This window comes from Cricetulus griseus, chromosome 6 (assembly GCF_003668045.3).
Source record: "Cricetulus griseus strain 17A/GY chromosome 6, alternate assembly CriGri-PICRH-1.0, whole genome shotgun sequence".
NCBI lineage: Eukaryota > Metazoa > Chordata > Mammalia > Rodentia > Cricetidae > Cricetulus > Cricetulus griseus.
This window is the reverse complement of record NC_048599.1, coordinates 141,650,684-141,673,077: the sequence shown is the minus strand read 5'-3', so window position 1 is coordinate 141,673,077 and position 22,394 is coordinate 141,650,684. Positions and strand designations below refer to the sequence as shown.

Genomic DNA, 22,394 nt, shown 5'->3' with positions numbered 1-22,394 from the left:
GGCGGATGCTTGAAGTGGGAAAAACTCTTAGAAGCAACCCAGGCCATGAATAAAATCACAGTGGAGAAACAGTAGGAAAATTAAATAAGAGGATTAGTTTATCTTCATGTTCCTGACATATCTGCTATAATTAAGGCAGTGTTCCCTGTACTGCAAACACTTAACTGCACAGAGCAAGGCCAGGGGACAAAACACACTTGAAGAACAGTGCTGATTCTAATAGTCAGTTCAGTTACACCATCTCCATCAACATTTGTATTCTTTTATGACCCAGGGTTGTGAGAACACAAACCCAAGTGTCTCCTTGTCTATGCAGTAACAGTGAAAGAATCTGTAAATGGACAAATGGTTCCTGTCATTTCAAGATCATTAAGGTCAGAAAAGGTCTTCTTGTAAAAGTCCTACTGAGCTTAGGATATTTCCCAGGTGCCCAAAGCTGTTGATTTCATTAGCAGACACTAAGGTACCATCTATACGATGAGAAAACCAGTTTTAAAAAATTGCATTCTCTGAACACAAAGCTATGGAATAGAGAGCAGCTCTCTAGGCAGCTCTCTGAGGGAGGGAGAGTCAAGGTGTAAGATACCTGAAAATCCAACCCCAAAAGAATCTTGTCTGTAAGACAAAGGCTAACATTGTATCAAGTAGTAAAATGTGGTTTAGAAGCACAGGAAAAAACAAGTGAGATTAAGGTATTAGTCAGAATTTGGGCTCTAACAGGGAGGTTTGTGGGTTAGGAGACTTGAGGGAAACAGAAAGAGTAGATGGCTACTGAGACTGTATTTGGCTTGAGAGTTGGATTAAGTCCTGAGTGCTGTCTAGCCTGTGCTATGCATGTGCGAGCCCTTACTGGTTGTCGATTTGGCCCTGCCGCAGTGCAATGCTGCCCTGCTCTTCCAGGAGGTTCTCCCTTGAGGCTGACTGGGCGGGGTCCAGCTTCTTCACATACGCAGCTGGCACAAAACCCTGACGATCATTCACTTCCACTTTCCACCAATCCTAAGAGAGAGAAAAAGAGGACTGAAAAGATATTCTTTTCCCAAGAAAGACAGAGCTCATACTGGCTAATTTTTTTTTTTTTTTTATTTTGTGCTTCTGTGTGTAAGTTACAAGTGTGTGCTCACATGTATGCCCAAGGAGACCAGAAGAGTGTGTCAGATTTTCTTGGAACCGGAGTTATAAGGTGTTGTAAGGCTTTTGACACAAGTGCTGGGAACTGAACTCCCCTGGAAGAGGAACAAGTACTCCTAACTGCTGATCCACCTCTCAAGCCCGTAATACATTGGTGTATTTGCATATGTGTGTAGGAGATACACACAAAGAAGCTTTATTACTTCAAGAGGCCTGTGACAGATTAAAGTCATTCTGCACTACCATACATGGAGGGTCACAAGTTAGAGATGCAGTTAACCATGGAGAACAGCCTTCCCTTGTGCAGTTAGTTTAAAAAACTATGCTGTCCAACACTGCAGCCACTAGCAACATAGACCTATTTAGTTTTGGACATTGGAGCCAAACTCATCAAAAACTTCAGTTATACTTTTTTTAAAATTAATTAATTAATTATGTGTACAGTGTTCTGCCCAGGCCAGAAGAAGGCACCAGGTCACATTACAGATGGTTGTGAGCCACCATGTGGTTGCTGGGAATTGAACTCAGGACCTCTGGAAGAGCAGCTAGTGCTCTTAACCTTTGAGCCATCTCTCCAGCTCCCCAGTTATACTAACTTAATTCAAGTGTCTGCCATATATGCTTAGAAGTTACCAAGGACACAGAAAACACAACATTTTCAAAAGTGTGGCAGGGCAACACTGCTCTTGTACAAACTACGTGGACCAGAGAGTTGGATTTCAGTTAAAAAAGATAGTAACAGTTAAGACTCACAGGTTTCCTTAATCCCTCAGGATGGGGTCAAATAAGAGTTTCCTAGCAATGGGCAGAACAGTTAGTTGACCTTAACTAAGATGGGCGGCAAGATCCCTCATGAACAGTCAAGTATTATATAGAGAAACACATCCCTCCCTTCAAGGACAATGTCATACCAGTATGTGCTAAGAAGGGCTGATGTACTGGGCAACATTTAACTTGAAGTGTGTTAAGATGCATTACAGCTGCCTCCAACTATTGGTTAATCTTGAGCTACAACTGTACAGTCCAGATGAGCAACCAAGAGACAAAGGCTCAGTGGTATACAGTGCCTGCCCAGCCTCGATGAGGCCCCGTCTTCCATGGCCAGCACCATAAACAACCACTCCCAACAGTATGTTATGGAGCAAACAAACCACGGTTCAGAAGGGATAGTATTCACCCAGAGACACTTGACTGTAGTTGTAAGGATCCTGAAGGTGTCTCTTGGCACTGCTTGCACACATCAGACTCTAGAAGACTGATCTAGTATTTCCCTAGTCATATGTGGCTCTGGATAAATGAAGTGACTGGGAGTTTGATAAAGTAACCCTCTTCTCTCTTCCCATTCTACCCAAGGATATCCAGCAGACAGCAGTTAAGGTGCTGGTGCTGAGGTACCCAACCCTAGCCGTCCTGGGCCTTGCCTTGTTGGTGCTGTTGAGCAAGGTGAGGATATCTCCTTTCTTCATGGTGACCTCACGAGGGCTCTTTTCCTGATAGTCATAGAGAGCCAAGACCAGCTCCTTCCCGGTCTCATCATCCATGGGGGCCACTTGTTGCTAACAATCCAAAGGAAAGGCAAAATTATTAAATGACCCTCATGTCAGCCAAGAACACAACAGTTCAACTTCAACAGGTATATTAAATACACACTTATAAGAGTTCTCTTTTAGGGGTGTGGAGAGATGGCTCAGAGGTTAAGAGCACTGGACTGTTCTTCCAGAGGTCCAGAGTTCAATTCCCAGAAACCACATAGTAGCTCACAACCATCTATCATGAGATCTGGTGCCCTCTTCAGGTGTGCAGGCAAATATGCAGACAGAACACTGTATATGTAATAAAAATAAGTAAATAAATTAAAAAAAAAAGTTCTTTTTGCTGGATATTGGTGGCACATGCCTTTAATCCTAGCACTCAGGAGGCAGAGGCAGGCAGATCTCTATGAGTTCAAGGCCAGCCTGGTCTCCGGAGCGAGTTCCAGGACAGGCTCCAAAAAGAAGACAGGGTCTCTCTATGTGGCCCTGTTTTAGTAGTTGGATCTATATAGACCTGGCTGGCTTGGAACTCATCCTGGAGATCCATGTCTCTGCCTCCTAAATGCTGGGATTAAAGGTTTGTGCCACTACCGTGAGCTCCTTGAGAGTTTGTTACTGAAGCTACCAAAAAACATCTGTTCAAGCTGTTGAGCATTAAAACAAATGTATGAGTGAAAAATGCAGGTATTGTAGCTCATGCCTATAAACCGAGCACTTGAGAAGCCAAAAGGCAAGAAGTTTTTGGGCCTACCTGGACTACAAAGTGAGACCCTATTATTGAAATACCAAAAGACGGTGCGGGGTGGGGAGTAACCACCTCAATTAAATGTGCCTGATTTGCCAGACATTGGTGGCACACACCTTTAATCCCAGCACTCGGGAGGCAGAGGCAGGTGGATCTCTGTGAGTTAGAGACCAGCCTGCTCTACAGAGTGAGTTCCAGGACAGCCTCCAAAGTAATACAGAGGAGAGACCCTGTCTTGAAAAACAAAAAACAAAAAGTGCCTGACTTTAGACCTTTATGGAGAACGTTGCCCATAACAGGTATGGTGGCATGTGCCTTTATCCCAGCACTCCAGCAATCCAAGTAGAATAGAGGCAGTTCATTACTCAAGTTTGGGTCCAGTCTGGTCTACATAGTGAGACCCTGTCGTAAATGAACAAACCCAAACCCAAACCAAAAGAATATTGTCCACAGCTTTAAATGTGTGTCAATTTCCCTTGCCCTATCCTGAGCCCTCAGTACTCTAGAACAGCAGCAATACTTACCCGGCACGATTGGGCCTGCTCTCGCAAAGCCTGGATGCTGCTGCCATAGGCACTGAGATCAGACATCAAAGCTTCATGCTTCTTGAGCAGAGCCTGAAACCATACATATGGAACTTTATCTTTCTTCAGAAGCCCTTTGTCATATGACTGCTAGCTGTTCTGCACATTCCTAATTTTTTTATATTTTGTATATTTATGCTTAAAATTTTTGTATTTTTGAGATCATATACAAGTAGTATATCCACATCTCTCCTCCCTCTCTCTCCTTCAATTACTCCCATATTCCCCTCCAAATTCATGACCTCCTTTTCTACAATTACTATTCTCCCGTTTTCTCTCTCTGTCTCTCTCTCACACACACACACAGAGTCAATACAGTATTAGAAATACACACACATACACACAAACTGTACTAAATACATTTATTGTTGCACATATGTACTTATGTCCAGGGCTGAGCACTTGTGACTGTACAACCTAAATGGAAGCTTGTCCCTGGAGGAAAACTGATTCTCCCTCCCTCAGCCACTGATCACTGATAGCTTTTCATCTAGTAGTAGGACCTTGTGGAATTTTTCCCATTGATGTTGGCTTATACTTACTCTTTGTTTGTGTGTACATACACTGTGGCACATGCAAAGAGGTCAGAGGACAACTTACAGAAGTCAGTTCTCTGATTCCACCATATGGGCCTGGGTATTGAACTCAGGTCAACAGGCGTAGCACAAGTGCCTTTACCCACTAAGCCATCTTGCCATCCCATCTCTTTTTCCTCTTAATTTCAGAAAAGAAATACTGCTGAGTTACAATCTCCTCTTTCCCCATGCTTTACCTACTTACTAAGTATCTGAAATATACAGACACATATACTTGAGAATCTTCTTTTACAAGGCTACTCTGTCACTTCTTACTAACACCATTTCCAGTATTTTTGGTTCTCCTATTCTTGAGGAGAATACTGTTCATGTAAAGGCTTCACTCATCTAGGGAGGTTTTTGGTACTGGGAATGGAATCCAGAACTATGTACATGCTATACTAGTTCTTTACCACTGAACAGTGGCCCCAGCTGTCTCATTCTGTTTTGACAACACTGTCAAGAGGTAGGTCTGGAGACAACTGTCTCACATCTTTATGAATCAAACATAAGAGTTACAGTAAAACTACAAATGGTTAGCAAAAAGGGTAAATGTGTGTTGGTGTATGTACTGAATGTTGTGTGTACATGCACTGCTAGGTTTGCACAGGTGTCAGTGTTGGCATGTTTGTATATGCTGGTCTGACTACACGTCTGCATACACATGATAGAGAATAAATGAGACTTAACAGTTGAAGGTGGTGACAGGCAGTCTTTTCTTTGATTCTGAACTTGCAAAATAAAAAGCAAAAAATGGTTCTTAAACACCTCTAAAAGTACCATAGACTCCTTTGCCTTTTCTATTACACCTTTTCTGTTACCTTGCTTTCTACCCTAAGGCCGGGCCCATTTCCCATGTGCATGTGATGCTCAGGTTTGAGCTACCTCAGCAGAGTCCTCATCCTTTCCATAGTCGGTACTGCCCACAATGGGCTCCTTTTCCCGCATCCAGGACTCGGCCTCGTTGGCATCGGCAAAGTACTGCTGGGCCTGCAGCGAGTCCTCTAGATCTTGCCTCCGCTGGGAGGCTTTGGCTTTCAGTGCCTCCCATTTCTGGTTGAGCTCACTCAGTTTGGCCTTCACATCCTCTGCAGCAAAATGGCCTGTAGAAATGATGGTGAGAAATACACTGACATGACATCAAAGTTCACAAGATGAGGCCTGGTCAAAGTCATATATGACAGAATGAGATGGGGACTCATCAATGAGCCTTGGCCTCATTGGCTACAGGTCCATGTTCTGAACCAATAGTGGAAAGACATAAAGAGCAAAACCAGGTCTAGTCACTGACCACACTCACTTACCTTCTTCCACCATGGCGTTTCCCTTCTGTGTCACTGCTTTGATTCGGGGTTCATGCCCAGCAATTTCTGCTTGTAAAGCTTGATGTTTCTTTAGCAGATTCTGGACTCCAATAAGATCTTTGCCTAAAAGCAAAACCCATTTTCTCATCAAGTGGCACTGAACTGACAACTATAGGCTCCCATCAGTGCTGCAATACAGGCATCTAATCATCTGACTCCCTCTCCTTTATGCTATAGGATGCTGCAGTGGCATGGTTCTGCCTGGGGCAGAGAAACTAACCTCTGTTAGTGGATGCAGCAATAGGCTCCTTTTCTCTAATCCAGGTTTCCTCATCCTCCACGTCTCGGAAGAGCTGCTGCAGACGAAGAGAATCTGCCAACTTCTGTTTCCGGGCCACCATGGGTTCTTTGAGAGCCTCATAGCGGGCCACAAGGGCCTCTTGCTTCTTCTTAATGTTTTCAGCATCAAAATGGCCAGCATCTTGGAATTGGCGGGCCTGAATTGTGATGCCATCGATTCGATCCTGGGAACAAGAGGATAAGGTTTGAAAACTACAACCAGAGATTCGGGCTGCATTATCTCCAGCCTGTTACTTGGGGTAAGGATTCATCAGACACCAAGAAACGTTAACATGGTGTTTGTCCTACCCTGAGAATATCTGTTCTGCCGTGGCCTTCCCTCATTTTAGGCTCTCAGAGAGCACTAAGGGAAAACATTTAAAGTAGAAACATGTAGAGTTCTGTAAGACAGCCCTATACTTCATCTTTCCCCCTAATCTTCTCATCTTGAAATGTTCAATGTTCATCACTCTCCCATTTAGCACTGTCTTGCACCACCACAGGTCCCATTCCCCATTCTACCTGGTGAGCAGCCACATCGGCCTCTAACAGGGCATGCTTCTTCTGTAGGTTCTGGACATTGGTGAGGTCTTTGCCATAATCATCTGAAGCCAAATGACCTTCAACTTCATATAGCCACAATTCAATGTCCTCAACATTACGATTAAATTGCTGCTGCTGGTTGGCTTCACGGAGCTTTATTCCTGTTCAAGGAATTGGGTTTAATTTTCTGTTAGATAATGTGATCCATTAACACTGTCATGATCCATGGTATCCTCATGGAGGATGATGGTGAGAATCTTAGTCATTATCCAGTTTTACTACATAGATGAAGGAAACCCTTGAGTATGACCTCTGCTCTACATTCTACAGGCTGAACTAGAGGCTTTCTGGAAAGCATCTTCAATTCCATGGGATACTACTCCTGACTCACACACAGCTCATCTGTGATTTTAAGTGAGAATGCTGAATTTGTTCCCTTTAGTCTCGCCAACCAATCATCACTTTCAATACCAAAGTATTGAGAACCCAAGCCAAGGAATCCCTATATAGCAAACAATCCTTAACAATAAAAATATCACCTATTCTGGGTAGTGTTAAGTCCTATAATGCTGAGCCAAAGATAAGTGTTTAGTTTCCCAAATGCTCCTATCATCAAACACTTCCATCTATTTTCTCCTACCTTTCAGTTCTGTGGCCTCTAGAAGTTTCTTCCACAAACTGATGACCTCATTCATACGAGCTGCTACTTCTTCCTTGGCATAGTGGTTGACATCTATTAGCTTTTGCCCAGCTTTCTCTAGGGCATCAATACGGCTCTGGTTTGCTGAAAGCTCAGCCTCAAAAGCTTGATGCTTCTGGACTTTGCCTTGCAGGTTGGATGGATCCTGCCAATCAAAAACAGAGGGTTCTGCCTTTAACTGGAGTATGTAGAGTTACTTCGTGCCCATAAAACTGTCAGCATATGTTAACTAGTGTGGTTTGGGGACCCTTCCCTCCCTTTTTTTTGTAGCTACAAGATTATTTAGCTTACACAGGTACCACATGACAAAACTAACTGAACATTACTTTATAAGCTTCATCGGTGGCAGTTTTCATCTTCTCGTTGACCCAACTTTTGAGCTCATCAGAATCACGGAAGAACTGCTGCAGGTGGAAGGAATCAGCCAGCTGGGCCCGGCGATGCAGGGCTCGCTCATGGAGGGCATTTCGGCGGCTAAGGAGCTGAAAGATAGGATCATGTGATTTTACAGTTTATACAACTCAAAAAGCGGCCAGCTCAACTGAATTGGAACAAATATCTCAGAAAGGGAACCTGCACACTACAAAAAAGGAGCATGACAAATGCAGAGAACTTACGGCATCTCGGCGAGTAGCCACATCTTCCATTGCATAGTGGTTATTTTGGATTAGTTTGGTTGCAAACTCATCCAGTGCCTAGAAAGGAAGGCAAGAGTTGTCACTGAGCACTGTGCCCTAGCCTAAGCTATAGAGAAGACATCCTAATCCTAACAGTCAAGGTTTGCACTAAGACATGCATCCACCACTAGGCACAGCTGGCAGCTCATGTTCACCTGAAGGCATGTCCAACCTGTGACTCACAAGCTGCTGTACCCTAGGATAGCTAAGAATTCGGGCGAAATCTTAAACGTAAAATGTTATGAGGTACATTTAAAAAATAAGTATCTGGTTCTCAAGAGTGAGCTCTACAGACACAGACATCACTGTTGCAAACAAAGTGGACACACCTGGAGGATTCTGCTTGATACTATGAAAGACTGCTCATTCCCCTCAAGTGTGCAGACACCAACTGCTGCATGAGCACCTCACACATGTCAGATGTATTCTTTCTATTAAGGTGTTTTCTTTATGGGAATAACACATGCTGCCTTACTCTGATTTAGTGTCAGTCAAAGTTACATCTTAATTGGGAGGTTTCCATCAATCAAGTGATTCTGCTCCATAAAGCTGTGTTACATGTACAAGATCGAATGATGTCATCATGAGGTCATACATGTTCCCGGGAGTACTCTGCAGAGAGCTCCCCAACCTCTCAGAAGGGGATTGTTTATTCTGTGGACCACATGACAATAAGGGTCTTACTGTGATTTTTTCTTCTTGGGCACTGAGGGATTTCTCAAAGTCCTCATGCTTCTTCAGAAGAGCTTCCACACTGTCTAAGGAGTCACCCAAATCTTCGTTTAGCAGGAATGCCTGGAGAAAGGAAAGCAAGTGTGTGTGCAGCATCAGGGGATGCTCATTCATCTATAGCCCACAAGCAAAAGCAGATTTTGACAAAACACAGACAAGAAATTTTCAATGGAAATCCAACTTCTCAGATCACTACTACAAAGTCTATTTTTATTGTTTTTTTTTTTTTTTTGTTTTGTTTTGTTTGTTTTTCGAGACAGAGTTTCTCAGTGGCTTTGGAGGCTGTCCTGGAACTAGCTCTTGTAGACCAGGCTGGTCTCGAACTCACAAAGATCTACTTGCCTCTGCCTCCCAAGTGTTGGGATTAAAGGCGTGCGCCACCAACACCCGTCCAAGTCTACAGTTTTTATATTCTCTCAAAAATCAACCAGGGGCTGGACGTTGGTGGCACACGCCTTTAATCCCAGCACTCGGAAGGCAGAGGCAGGCGGATCTCTGTCAGTTCGAGGCCAGCCTGGTCTACAGAGGGACAGGTTCCAAAGCTACACAGGGAAACCCTGTCTGGAAAAAGCCAAAATAAATAAATAAATAAATAAATAAAACAAAATAAAAAATAAAAAAATTCAACGGGGGTGGGGGGGGGGTGAAGATATGGAGAGATGCCTCAGCAGTGCCAGGATAGGCGCCAAATCTACACAAAAACCCTGTCTTGAAAAAGCCAAAACAAAACAAAAAATCCACCAGGAGCACTGGAAAATGATTCTTGCCATATTTACCAACCACTTTTCTAATTATTTCTTTTAAGGGAGGGAGGATATTGAGACAGGTCTCACTATGCAGTTCACATGCTCTTTAATTTCCTGGGTAGCTCCTTGAACTTGTGACCCTCCTGCCATAGCTTTGAGTATGATGCAAATAGGCACCACCCCAGCTCTTACATAGCTCTCGTAGCTTCTTTTACATTTAGAAACCTTTTTTGTACTGCACAATTTTTTCTTTTAAGTGCCTTCCTATCTCAGCAATACCAGAGGCAGACAGGGCCAAAGTAAACCTGCTTAGTTCCCTTCTTCATTCTAATCACAATGGCTCAGATGTCCTGAAACAAAACCAGCACTCACTGGAGAGGTAGGGCATGACCCTGTATTCCCTGGTAGGGTTCCTGATACATTACCTCCTGCTTGCTCATCCAGTTGTCCACCTGTTCAGTATCACGGTAGAAGAGCTGCAAGTCCATGCACTGTTCATACTGCTGCCTCCGAAGCTCCCACAGTTCCAGTAGGGTGGTTCTCTCCTCTGAGAGGATGCTCAGCTTGGGGAACAGGAAGCAAAATTACCTTCCACCTTCTGGGAGACATGGGGTTGCTCATGCTAGGCTTTAGGCATTTCTTCATGTAATAGCACTTAATGTATGTAAGCTTATTGTGAGAAATATACAAATACCTCAGAACTGGCATGTGTGTGCTATCCACAAGAATCTCATCCTGACTAACCTAGAATTTACTGTCATATTATCATAAACATTCTAGGAGATGGTAGATGAAAGACTCTGAAAGTGATACCACGGACATAGAGAGCTGTCAACTGAGTGGGCATCCCAAAACACTTTACAATTTGTTTCCCACTCACTCTAACTACTAAAACAGGACTGGCTCTCACATGCTTGAAATTTAAAAGAAAAAAAAAATTCTTGGAACAAAATATTACAAATACATATTTTCTCCCTACAAGATAGGCTCTATACAGCTTGGGGAACAAGTTCTAGATGGTCTGGAACTTGCTATATAGACCACATTGACCTCAAACTGACAAAGAACTGCCTGCCTGCCCCTTCCTCCCAAGTGTTGGAATTTAAAAGTATATGCCACCACAACCAGTCACATACATCTTTATTAAATCTCTATAGGAAAAAGTTGCCTCTTTGTGGCAAAATCTTGGGCCAATAAGTGCTTTAAATTGATGGTGGGCCCCTAATTGGCTACGGGGATAGAGAAGCATTCTATGGTCCAGGCTTTCTCTTTAAAAGCCCCTTTTCATTATCTTACCTTCTCCCTCACTTCATCTGAGGCATAGTGACCAGCTGTGAGCAGAGCCTGCCCAGACTCATCTGCAGACTTAAAGCTATCTTCATGAGCATCAATCTCACCCTGTAAAGTAAGAGATAGAATATTTTCAGCATTTTTGAATGGTAACGGGAGGGGGGGGGGCCTGCACGTGTGCGCGCAGCACACATGCCTTTAATTCCAGCATGCCTTTAATTCCAGCACTTGAGAGACAGAGGCAGGTGGATCTCTGAGTTTGAGGCCAGCCTGATCTACAGTAAAGGCTCCAAAGCTAAAGAGAAACCCTGTCTCAAAGAAACAAAACAAAACAAAAACGAAAACAAAAAAAAAAGAAAGAAAGAAAGAAAAAGAAAAGAAACAGAGTAGCAGGTTCAAAGTATTTCCTAGCTGTCAGTGTAAGCCAACCAAGAAGAGCTTGCCACCGGCTCTATAGGCCACATGTCATTAACCAAGCCACCACATGTTCACAATGCCCATTATTGTTTTTTATGCCACATGGACTTGTTTACTACAATTTTATAGCACCTGGTAAAGTGAATCACGGCCCCCCACATATACCATGTTCCTCAAAATTGCCTTAGCTTTTTGAGACTAAGCTTATTCGGTGCAAATGCTCACAGATTTGTTGGGCTTTTGACAGGCAATGAATTGAATGTATACATTCATAAAGACCATCCATTCGATGTCATTTCATGTGGTCAATCTTTTTTGCAATGTCTTTCAATGAACATGTTTTTGTTTTTGTTTTTCTTGAGGCAGGGTCTCACTGATAGCCCTGACTGGCATAGAACTCATTATGCAGACCAGGCTGGCATGGAACTTAAAAAGTCCATCTGCCTCTGTCTCCCCAGTGCTGGGATTAAAATTATGCACCGCACCTAACAAGTTCTTTAAAACATTCTTGAAACAGGGTGGTAGTGGTACAAGCCTTTGATCCCAGCACTTGGGACGCAGAGGCAAGAGGTTCTCTGTGAGTTGTGCAAGATCATGGAAATACTACCTTGTGCTCCTGATGCCTATCCAGCAGAGCTTCAGCACCAGCCACATCATTCGCCAGTTCATCTGCATTGATGAGTGCTTTCATTTCAGTCACCCAGCTCGTGAGGTCACGAAAGTCAGCCAGAAAGCGCTGAAGCCTTGGGAAAAATAAAAAGTATGTCACTTTCAGTAGTGGTCCCAGGACAGAAGATGGCTTTCCTACAGTTCTGAATTCTGTTCTCAAATGTCAACCATACAAACCCTAGTTCCGGGAAAGGAAAACTTCGCTGAACTTAAAGACAGCAAAAGGCAGAAAAACAGGTTATATTGTTCATGCTTAGGCTCCCACCTTGTGTCACGTTTTTTGCTGTTTGAGATGAGTCCCCTTATATTGTCCTGGCTAGTCACTGCCACTAACTCACCATCATCTTTAACTTCCCTGTTATTCCCAGGGCCAACTCAAGGTGAGAAAGAAGTGTTCTTTACCTTTTCAATTCTTCATTTACTGAGTTTTAATACATGATGCTAATAGCTATGGGGTATTTCCATTCTGCCAGTCAAAGTGAAGTATAGTGGAGAGAATAATTTATGAAGTTATAAATACTATATACAGACAACACTCTACAAAGTTGACAGCCTCCAAAACAATTTTAATGTAGGTATGGCAAAGTACCCTGCATTTTCTTATTGGTGATTCCTGGCAGGGTACAGAAATATTTTTGCTATCTACAACTGACCCTCTGCCTCTCCCATCCATAGAAGAGTCAAAGAACCCTGACTGCTAAGTACCAAAGGATCATTTGCTACCTGTATGAGTCATCAAGCCGTGCATGTCTCTCTGCTGCCAGAGTGCGGATCTGTTCCCAGTTGGTAATCAGCTCCTCTCGCTTTACCTGGATCTGGTTGGCACTCAGAGGGTGTGACTGTTGCAGGCGGTCAGCTTCAGCACACAGGGCTTTCACCTAGAAATAGACTCTTATCAGCTCCTGCCCTTGCTAACTGGCTTACATTATCAGTGGCTTTCAGCCCACCTTGTGGCTGGGTAGTGGTAGTACACACTTTTAATCCCAACACTAGGCGGCAGAGTCAGGCAGATCTCTGTGAGTTCAAGGCCAGCCTAGTCTACAAAGTGAGTTCCAGGACACTCAAGGCTTCAAAGAGAAACAAACCCTGTCCCAGGAAAACAAACAAACAAACAAACAAACCCACCTTGTCCTCTAGAGCAGCAAGATCTCTCTCCAAACCCTCGTGCTTCCGAAGCAGAGCTTGAACACTTGCTAGGTCTCTGCCAAAGTCATCAGAGGCCATTAACTGCTCCTTCTCCTTAATCCAGCCAATGGTCTCATCCACATCCCTACAGAAGAGAGACAAGTCAACCCAGCTTTGCAGCTGTCCAGCTGCACTGGAAACACCACAGAGGCAGTGCTCTGCTCAGCTCTCACAGCCCCAGTACCTGTTAAAGCGCTGAACTTCAGCAGCACCAAACAGCTTCCCCTGACGTTGAAGAGCCAGGCCTTTGAGACGCTGCCAAGCTGCATTCACCTCATCCTGCTTGGTCTTGATCAGTTCCTCTTCTGGGTGCTGCTCCTTCAAAAAAAAAAAAAAAAAAGGAAGAGAATGGACCAATGTACCTATGCCACCTCTGGCCCTGCAATTTATCCTGGACCTGGCAAAGAGAACAAGAAAGTCCTCACAACTGTAGAGAAGCCTAGGTCTGTGGGAAAGGAAGGGAGCTGCAGAGCCAGAGAGAATTCTTTGAATAAACTGTTTTCTATTTCTTGGAAGGTGTTTTTTTGTTATTGTTGTCTTCCCTTTTGAGACAAAGTATCATTGTATCTGTTAAGTAGACCAGGCATTCACCTGCCTCTGCCTCCCAAGTATTGGGATTAAATGATGGGAGAGGTCCTTCTGTATGTATGTTTCTCTTATTGGTTTATAAATAAAATACTGTTGGCCAATAAGGTAGGAAGATAGGCAGGACTAGGAGGCGAGGAGAATTCTGGGAGAGGTAGGTAGATGGAGCCAGCCACAACAGTTGCCATGTAGACCACAAAGGAGTAACAGGTCTGAAACCTTCTCTGGTACAGATGACACCAAATGGAAAAACTTAGATTAATAGAAATGGGTTAATAATAGGACAGAGCTAGCCAATAAGAAGCTCTAGTCACCAGTCAACAGTTTTATAATCAATATAGCGTCTGTGTGTTTTGTTTATTTGGGCTGAGAAGGGCCTGGTGGGAACAAGAAAACTTGAGCAACAATTAAAGGTGTGTGCCATGATGCCTGTCTAGTACCAGATGATAAACATACTGTGGATGAAGGGAAGATGGCAGAGTGGTGAACAGCCCTTGTTGGTCTTGCAGAGGGCCAAAGTTTAGTTCCCAGCACCAACACAGTGGCTCATAACTATCTCTAACTCCAGTTACAATGTCCTCTTTTGACCTCTGTGGGAATTAGAAACACACGTGGCACACACACATACTTGCAGGCAAAATACCTATACACAAAATAAAGTAAATCTAGAAAATAAAAATGTTAACAAAAACAGACACATTGGGTCCAACTTAGTGTAACTTCATCAATGTACCCCCATCTACTTCAAGTGCTTAAAAACCTAGCATTTCTGGTGTCTGTGAACATGTTAAGTACTGTTTCCCAGATACATGGTTCTCAGTGGCCAAAGTTTTTTTTCTCCAAGTAGACAGGAAACATATTGTTAACATGATTCTTACCCACCAAGCACATTCCAATGCTTTGTTTTCTCTTAGCTAAAAAGAACATATGAAGAGGTCATATTGAATATTTAAGGGGCTTGGCTTGATTGCACTGGCCTAACATAACTTTAAAATGGCTTGTGACTTAAAGATGGTAGTGGATCTCTAGAAGGACAAGTACTACTGAGCAGTTCTGGCTGGAGTGTTCTCAAACACTGACTTTAAAAATTGAGAAAATGTTTTAGCCTCAAAGACCTGGAAATTTAAAATCTCAACCCTTCCAACAGACACCTTTCTCGACCCCCCAAAGCTAAAAGCTTTGCTTACTATTGCTTCATATCTTCAGAGCATACTGAACTCTTAGCGTAGTAGAAGGAAAGGGTATGAGAACAGCTCTCATGTAGGTAATAGGGAAAGGTGGCTTTGCCCATTCCACCCCCTTTCTTCGTTTTTGGGTTTTGAGACAGGGTCTACCAGGAGCCCTGGCTAACCCTGAACCGGTAGTCCTCCTGCCTCAGCATCACAGTGCTGGGGAACAGGGGTCATCATACCTAGCTGTCTCTGTCCCCTCTCAATGAGGGGAAAGCCCTTTCAGGAGCCCCACAGAACACAGAAAAGCTTGAGTGACAAGGGAAGGAAGAGCCATCAATACTGGTGGATGCCTGCCAGAATTAGGTAGGCATTTACTACCACATTCTGGTCCAAGGTCTGAGAAATCCCAGAAATAAGCTTTAGAAGACCAGTAAGAATTCATCCAACCTGGCCCCAAAGTGGAAGGAAATCAAATGAACTCTGTCCTTCCTGCCCAGGGCCACAAGGTAAAAGCATGTTCTCATTTATGAGCAATCAGAATGAGATTTTATGTACATCTAGACAAAACTTTTAAGAAACTTACAAAACCTACTCATTAGAAATTAGGGATCCCAGTTGGGTGTGGCAGGGCACACAGAAGGAGACAGGCAGAGCTCTGTGAATTGGAGGCAAGCATGGTCTACATCTAGAGCTCCAGAGCAGCCAAGACTACTGATAGGGAGAACGGTCTCAAAATAAAAGGGGCGGGGGGAGTTAAGAGATCAGGCTGGGTCGGACAGATGGCGCAGAGGTTGCAGAAGACCCAGGTTCAGGTCTGAGCACCCACATGACAGCTCACTACCATCTATAACTGCAATTCCATGGGCTCTGACATCCTCTTTCAAGCCTCTCTAGGCACAAGGCACACACATAGTGCACATACAAATACACAAGCAAAATACTTACATATAAAGTAAGTCACCTAAAACTAAAGTCACCTAAAACATCGATCTGCATCTCACCTGGATGAGTTTGGCAGCAAACTGATTTACTTCATTAACCCTTTCTTCATGAGCAGCCAGATCAGTCTGAAACTCTTCAAATTTCTTCTGCAGGACTTCTACATGTTCCAAGTCCTGGCCCAGCTCCTCAGAAGTCACAATTGCTTCCTATTCAGAGAGAGAACCATCTTGAGGCACTGGGTCAATTCATAAAGGTTGCCATGAAGAAGATAAATTAAGGATGAAGCCACATTCACTTTAATGGACACTTCTCTGTGCAGTTTTTATTTCTGTCCTCTAACAGAGCTCTGTCCCAGAGACCCTAGGTTTCAGGGTTATAAACCCCAAAATTCCTAAAGAGCAGCTGAGACAGAGTCTCCCACTCCTGCACTAGAGCTGCCAACTGCATTAACACTGCCTCTCAAGGCAGATCACAGGAAGGCTCCTTCCTCTTGGGGGAGCCTAGCACACCTGCCCTCAAAGCATACCTTGTCATTGATCCAGTCCATTACATCCTCACATTCCCGCAAATACTGCACCAACTTCTGTGCCTGCAGCAGTTTGATTCCTTTCTCCCGCATCTTCTCCAAAAGCAACTCCCACTGGCGGTGTAGCTCCATCAAACGAGTCTGGAGGTTAAAAGTCAGACCTTTAAGCCAGGCATGGTGGCACACGCCTTTCAGCTCAGCACTCAGAAGGCAGAAGTAGGTGGATGAGTTCAAGGCTAGCCTGGTCTGCATAGTGAGTTCCAGGACAGCCAGGGCTACAGAAAAGCCTGTCTTGAAAACAAAACAAAAAAAGCCAGTAAGGTAGCTTAGCAGGTAAAGGATCTTACCACTTGAGTCTGAGGAGCTAACTTAATTCCCAGAAGCCACAGCTGAAGGAGAGAATAGATTCCTGAAAATTGTCCTATGACCTCCAAATGTGTGCTGTGGCACACACTCTTTTGTATAACAATATAATTAAATTTAAAAAGAACTGTAATGTGAAGCTAGGCAGTGATGGCACATGCCTTTAATCTCAGGACTTGGAAGGCAAAGGCAGGCAGATCTGTGAGTTCAGGGTCAGCCTGGTCTACAGAGTGAGTTTCAGGACAGGCTCTAAAGCTACAGGGAAACTCTGTTTCAAAAAAACAAAAACAAAAAAAGGAATTACAACATGAAAATCATTGCATAGCAGTAACAGAACACCATCAGCTCTCAAACAGCTCTTCAGAGAAAAGGCTTTGGAGGGCCTTAAAGTGACAGTTGTTGAACATGGCATCTCAAGTTCAAACCTCATCTACACAGCAGCCACAGAACATAAAATACTCACTTCCCAGCATCATTGGGTGTTCACAGCACAGACCCACAAAGGACATGAGAACTGAGGGAATCTAAAAAAACCATTTCAGCCCGTGTGCTGTGTTCTGCTACTTGATCCCACCATGGAGTCTTGATTATGCTCACCCCAAGATACTGGGAGTTTCTGGGTGACACTGACAGGCAAAGGTACACCACACAAGTTCAAACACAAACAGAAATGGAATCTGGGATCCACCCATGTTGAGGTATCACTCTCAGCAAGAGAAAAAACAAAACAAAAATTTGAAAGTCAGGGAACAGTCAACATGGGTGGAGTCTCTTACAAGCAAGCAGGAAGGTTTCCCCAACAGAGAGAAAGCTGTGAGGAAATGAGAGCTCACACAGTTCACGGCACAGCGCCATGACTAGAAGGGAAGGCAATACTCCACCTACTCGGATGTGAGACCCAATGTGTGTGGCCGTGACTATGGGGCGCCAAGCCGTCCGGTATGGTGTGAATGTCTAAACCAGTGACAAGACGGGTTACACAGGACACAGTCACAGCCTTCTACTCCACCCATTTTCCTTTGTGCTAATGCTGCTTGCCAAACTAAATTGCTAATTTGGGGACAGATAAATTGCAGGTCAGGATCACTACAGGAAGTGTGAACCCAAATACAAGATGACAGAACTCTTTACTTAACAACAGGGCTACAGAGACTGGCCTGACCTCACCCTCAAGTCCACTGTTCAGCCACACAAATTTCATTTCACACAGTAAAGTCATGACTCAGGTACTGGCACAATTTTTGCAGTCCTGAAAGTCAGAGAGCCCAGCCAAGCAGGCTGCCCACAGTCCAGGAAGAAGAGCAGGTAGGAACTGCAAGAGCATTTAAGGAACTGCAGAACACAGGGTGGGAAAGAAGGTCTGACTCTGATGCAGGTGATTTCTTAACATGGCCACGAGCCAGCAGTGGGAGCTTTCAGAGACGCAGATACAGGAAACTTTATGAAAAGATAGCTGGAATACAGGCTAGAAACAGTACAGTGAAATTCTACTTCTCAGCTGTGGGACTTTGGGTGGGTTATTCAAAATTCTCTAAAGCCTCAGTATGTCTACTTTCCCATGACATGGGAAAATGGGAAACTTGTAAGCTTATGAAAATTAAAGACATCAGCCAACTGTCTTGCAGTACCCTAACGCTACAAACAGCAACTTGAGAAATGCTAGTTAATAGTGTAAATACATAAAGCTGCTTTGATAAACTCTCAAAATGGGGCACAAATGAATTCAGCTTTGGGTCCTCTCCCAAGATGAATCCCCAAAGTCAAACACTTGGTCTGTTTCTCTCAGGTCTATCTGTGGCTGGGTTATACTATATAGTCCCATATATCCCAGGAAAACTTCTATTAGGGAGTATGAAGCCAACTGACTTTATTTACTATAGGGCTGTATTAAAATACTTGGAGAGATGTATTACATTAGTCAAATGAATTCAATATACTTAAAACAGTTGGTTATAGAACAACCGGTACTCACTTTTCTTACAGTCATTACTAATAACATTTTAACAGTCAAAAGCCTAGATTCAGTCAAGTGGTGGTGGCCCAGGCCTTTAATCTCAGAACTCAGGAGGCAGGTAGAGATAGGTAGATAGATCTCTCTGTGAATTCTAGGCCAGCCTCGTCTATAAAAGTGAGTTCTAGGATAGTCAAGGTTATACAAAGAAACCCCATCTTGGGAAAAAACAAAATCCAAAATCCAAAACCAACCAACCAAAAGCCTAGATTCAGTAAGTGGGCAAATAGGCTGGCTCATTTCAGAACACCCAGAACAGACACCAGCAGAGCAAATATGGCACAAATGTCTAATGCTGAAAAATCACCAGCCTGGCTACTACCTTCTTCCAAATAGCTACTGAAGAGAGTAAGGGGTGATTTACCCCTGGCTGAGGCTGACAGCTTTTGTCTACATCTTCAAGAATGGACCTAGAAAAGGCTGAGCCCTCAATACAATGTGGCTTTGGAGACAACCAAATAATAGGTTGGATGAGGTAATACACACTACAATCCCAGCATTTGGGAAGCTGAGACTATAGGATCCAATTCAGCTTGTTCTGTATACCAAGACCCTGACACAAAGAAAGAAAACAAAAAGAAACAATCGAAACATGTAAACAAACAAGAAATATATTAAAGGTCTGAAGAGCTGACTCAGTAGTTAAGAGAGACCTGAGTTCAGTTCCTAGTGCCCACATAAGGCAGCTCACAACCACCGTTAACTCCTGCTTCAAAGTATCCAACACACACACACGCACGCACGCACGCATGCACGCACGCACGCACACACACACCAGCAGGGCCAGCATCACACATACACACACACACACACACACACACACACACACACACACACACACACACACACACACACAATTAAAATTTAAATAAGTATATCAAAGATAGACTAGATAAGAGTATCTCTTTATGAGAACTAAACATGGCAATGAGAAAAGGGTATTTTCCCTTAATACTATGATACTGTTAAACAAAGCATAAAAAACTATCTCCTCAACTCCAAATCAAGTGGGCCCAAAGTTTGGAGACACCTGTCTCAAGGTTATCAATTACCCTCTGAAATACTATATTTACCTGACATAGAAGCAGTCTTCCTCTACATATGAACATATGCTAACTCACTCTACTCCAAGAATACTGTTCCTTACTACACACACAGACACTGGTTTCCAGTCATGCTTTGAATCATAGTAATACCTGTTTGTAGACTTCTCTAGAAGATCTAGATTCTCTTAAGTCTGGACAAGCTACCCTGCTCTGGCAGGTGAGGCCTTCTGACCAAGGAGCCATTCCTACTCACCCGGATGGTTTCAGATGCAAAGTGGCCTTCTGAGATCATCAGGTTTCCTGTCTCATCCAGCTTGACAATGGCTCCCGAATTGGCCTGCACTTCAGCTTCAAAGGCTTGGTGCTTCTGGAGCTTTCCCTGGTAGTACAACACAAGTGAGCCACAAGTGTTACCACACAACACTCCTCTTGTTCCCATCCCAAAGATCTCCTGAACTCAGTCCTATTTCCTCGAGTGAGTAAGGCAACTACCTGAATACAAAGACAGCATCTCTACCATCCTGGCCTAAGAGCACTTTCCAGATAATCTAGAATATTTAAAATGTTAGTGTCTATGGAAAGCAACTTTTATCCAGGCATCTAATCCCTTCTAGAAAAACAGGACCACACTAACAGTCTTCCTAGCTCAGTGTTCAATCCATTCATTCACATTCCACCTGCTTTAGAAGCCACAATCAAACCTTGTCTGCATTCTATTTAATTATTTATTTATTTTGTAGGTATTTGTGTGCAAGCAGACACATGTTATGGTATGTGTTCTCTCCTTTTACCATGTGGGTCTCTCTCTGTGTTTTGTTTTTTTTTTTTTTGAGACAGGCTTTCTCTGTGTTGCTTTGGACCCTGGTCTTGAACTCACAGAGATACACCTGCCTCTGCCTCCCCAGTACTGGGATTAAAGGTGTGTGCCACCACCACCTGGCTACCATGTGGTCTTACGATGAAACTCAAGTCACCAGGCATAACAGTAAGTGCCTTTACCCACTGAATCATCTTGCTAAAACCATTCCATTTCTTTCTTTGTAAAAAATATTTATTTAAATGTCTGTGTATATGCTGGTGCCCAGAGGCCAAAAAGGTCATGAGAGCCCCTGAAACTGGAATTACAGGTGGTTGTGAGACACCTGATATGGGTACTGGGAACCACACCCATGGCCTCCACAAAAGCAGTGCATGTTCTTAAACAGCCATTTCTCCAGCCCATAATTACATTTTTTTGATAGCAACACAGTTAGCATGTCTTTTCAAAACAGTCCAGCAGGACATAGTCGTTCTTTAATCCCAGGGGACAAGCAGGCAGATCTCTGTGAGTTTGAGGCTAGCCTGGTCTACATACCAAGTTTCAGGTCATTGAGGGATGCAGAGTAAAACCCCTTCTCAAAAACAAAAACACAATCCAAAATAACCACCAAGAGCTTTCCTGGAAATGTTAAGAATTCCAGTGGCTTTGAGACAGTAGTTTAAGAGCTGTCAGTTTAAAGCAGTGGCTCTCAACATGCGGTCAAATGACCCTTTCACGGGGTCACCCAAGACCAACAGAAAACATAGATATTTACATTACAAATCACAACAGTAGCAAAGTTACAGTTATGAAATAGCAATGAAATAATTTCATGGTTGTGGTCTCCACAACATGAGGAACTATATTAAAGGGTCACAGCATTAGGAAGGCTGAGACTCATTGGTTCTGCAGTATATAGAAAAGAAAACCTATCTGTAAGCTACACACCCGCCATATGCTGGAGTCTTCTCAGAGCAGAGTTGGTCTTTACTTTGTATCTGACCTACATTCTTCTAGGTACTCAATCTTTTTTGGGCCTCTGGCTTCGGAGATACAAGAATCCCTAGCAGCTCAGACATACCTGCAAGTTGGTTGGGTCTTTGTAGTTCTCATCAGATGCAACTTGAAGCTTCTCCTGAATCCATTTCTCCAACTCCTCAGCATCTCTCTGAAAAAACTGGAACCGATAGGAATCCTCCAGCTTCTGACGCCTCAAGGTAGAGAGCTCCTTGAAGCGGTGGTACCGATCCAGGACCTGTTGTCGCCTCTCCTGGATGTCCTCTGCTGTTTCCAGCACTTTGACCCCACTTGGATCCATTTTCTGAAAAGACAAAATATCCTGAGATGAGCTCCACAAGACAAGATAAAAAATGGAATTAGGCTTTCTGAAGGAAAAAATCAGAAAAGCCCAATAAACAAATGAACTATGAAGTAGCCTTTTCTACAGACAAAACCTTAATGAACAATAGTTGTTTCAGTGGTTTATAACCTTCATAATGCTGGAGTGCTTTAGTATAGTTCCTCATGTTGTAGTGACCCCAACCATAAAAGTATTTCATTGCTACTTCTTAACTGTAACTTTACTACTGTTATGAATCATAATGTAAATATCTTATTTTTCTGATGGTCTTGGGTGATCCCCGTTGAAAGGGTCATTCAACTTCCCAAGGGGTAGTGATCTGCAGGTTGAGAATAGCTATTTACTCTCCACAGTACCTATCTACTCTGGCCCCCCAGAGGATGGCGGTATGAGTATTCTATCTGCATGTACACTTGAATAC

At 43.5% G+C, this 22,394-nt stretch overlaps 1 protein-coding gene across 7 annotated transcripts in view; it reads right to left on the bottom strand.

Annotated features, from left to right (window-relative positions):
* Positions 1–22,394, bottom strand: part of Sptan1 (spectrin alpha, non-erythrocytic 1) — a 69,742-nt gene that overhangs the window by 33,442 nt on the left and 13,906 nt on the right. For 6 of the 7 annotated variants that reach the window (XM_027423131.2, XM_027423132.2, XM_035446301.1 and 3 more), the window contains exons 2-22: positions 21,695–21,934; positions 20,068–20,193; positions 16,395–16,535; positions 15,928–16,074; positions 13,354–13,487; positions 13,110–13,254; positions 12,708–12,862; positions 11,923–12,058; positions 10,905–11,006; positions 10,034–10,171; positions 8,815–8,925; positions 8,071–8,148; positions 7,780–7,935; positions 7,394–7,598; positions 6,733–6,914; positions 6,152–6,395; positions 5,872–5,994; positions 5,453–5,670; positions 3,933–4,025; positions 2,553–2,687; positions 851–999 (exon numbers count right to left, since the gene is read on the bottom strand). In XM_027423131.2, coding sequence (XP_027278932.1) covers positions 851–999; positions 2,553–2,687; positions 3,933–4,025; positions 5,453–5,670; positions 5,872–5,994; positions 6,152–6,395; positions 6,733–6,914; positions 7,394–7,598; positions 7,780–7,935; positions 8,071–8,148; positions 8,815–8,925; positions 10,034–10,171; positions 10,905–11,006; positions 11,923–12,058; positions 12,708–12,862; positions 13,110–13,254; positions 13,354–13,487; positions 15,928–16,074; positions 16,395–16,535; positions 20,068–20,193; positions 21,695–21,931 — 3,155 coding nt within the window. In that variant the 5' untranslated portion in view covers positions 21,932–21,934. The remainder of the gene's footprint in view (positions 1–850; positions 1,000–2,552; positions 2,688–3,932; positions 4,026–5,452; positions 5,671–5,871; positions 5,995–6,151; positions 6,396–6,732; positions 6,915–7,393; positions 7,599–7,779; positions 7,936–8,070; positions 8,149–8,814; positions 8,926–10,033; positions 10,172–10,904; positions 11,007–11,922; positions 12,059–12,707; positions 12,863–13,109; positions 13,255–13,353; positions 13,488–15,927; positions 16,075–16,394; positions 16,536–20,067; positions 20,194–21,694; positions 21,935–22,394) is intronic. The other variant, XM_035446300.1, reaches the window with a different exon arrangement.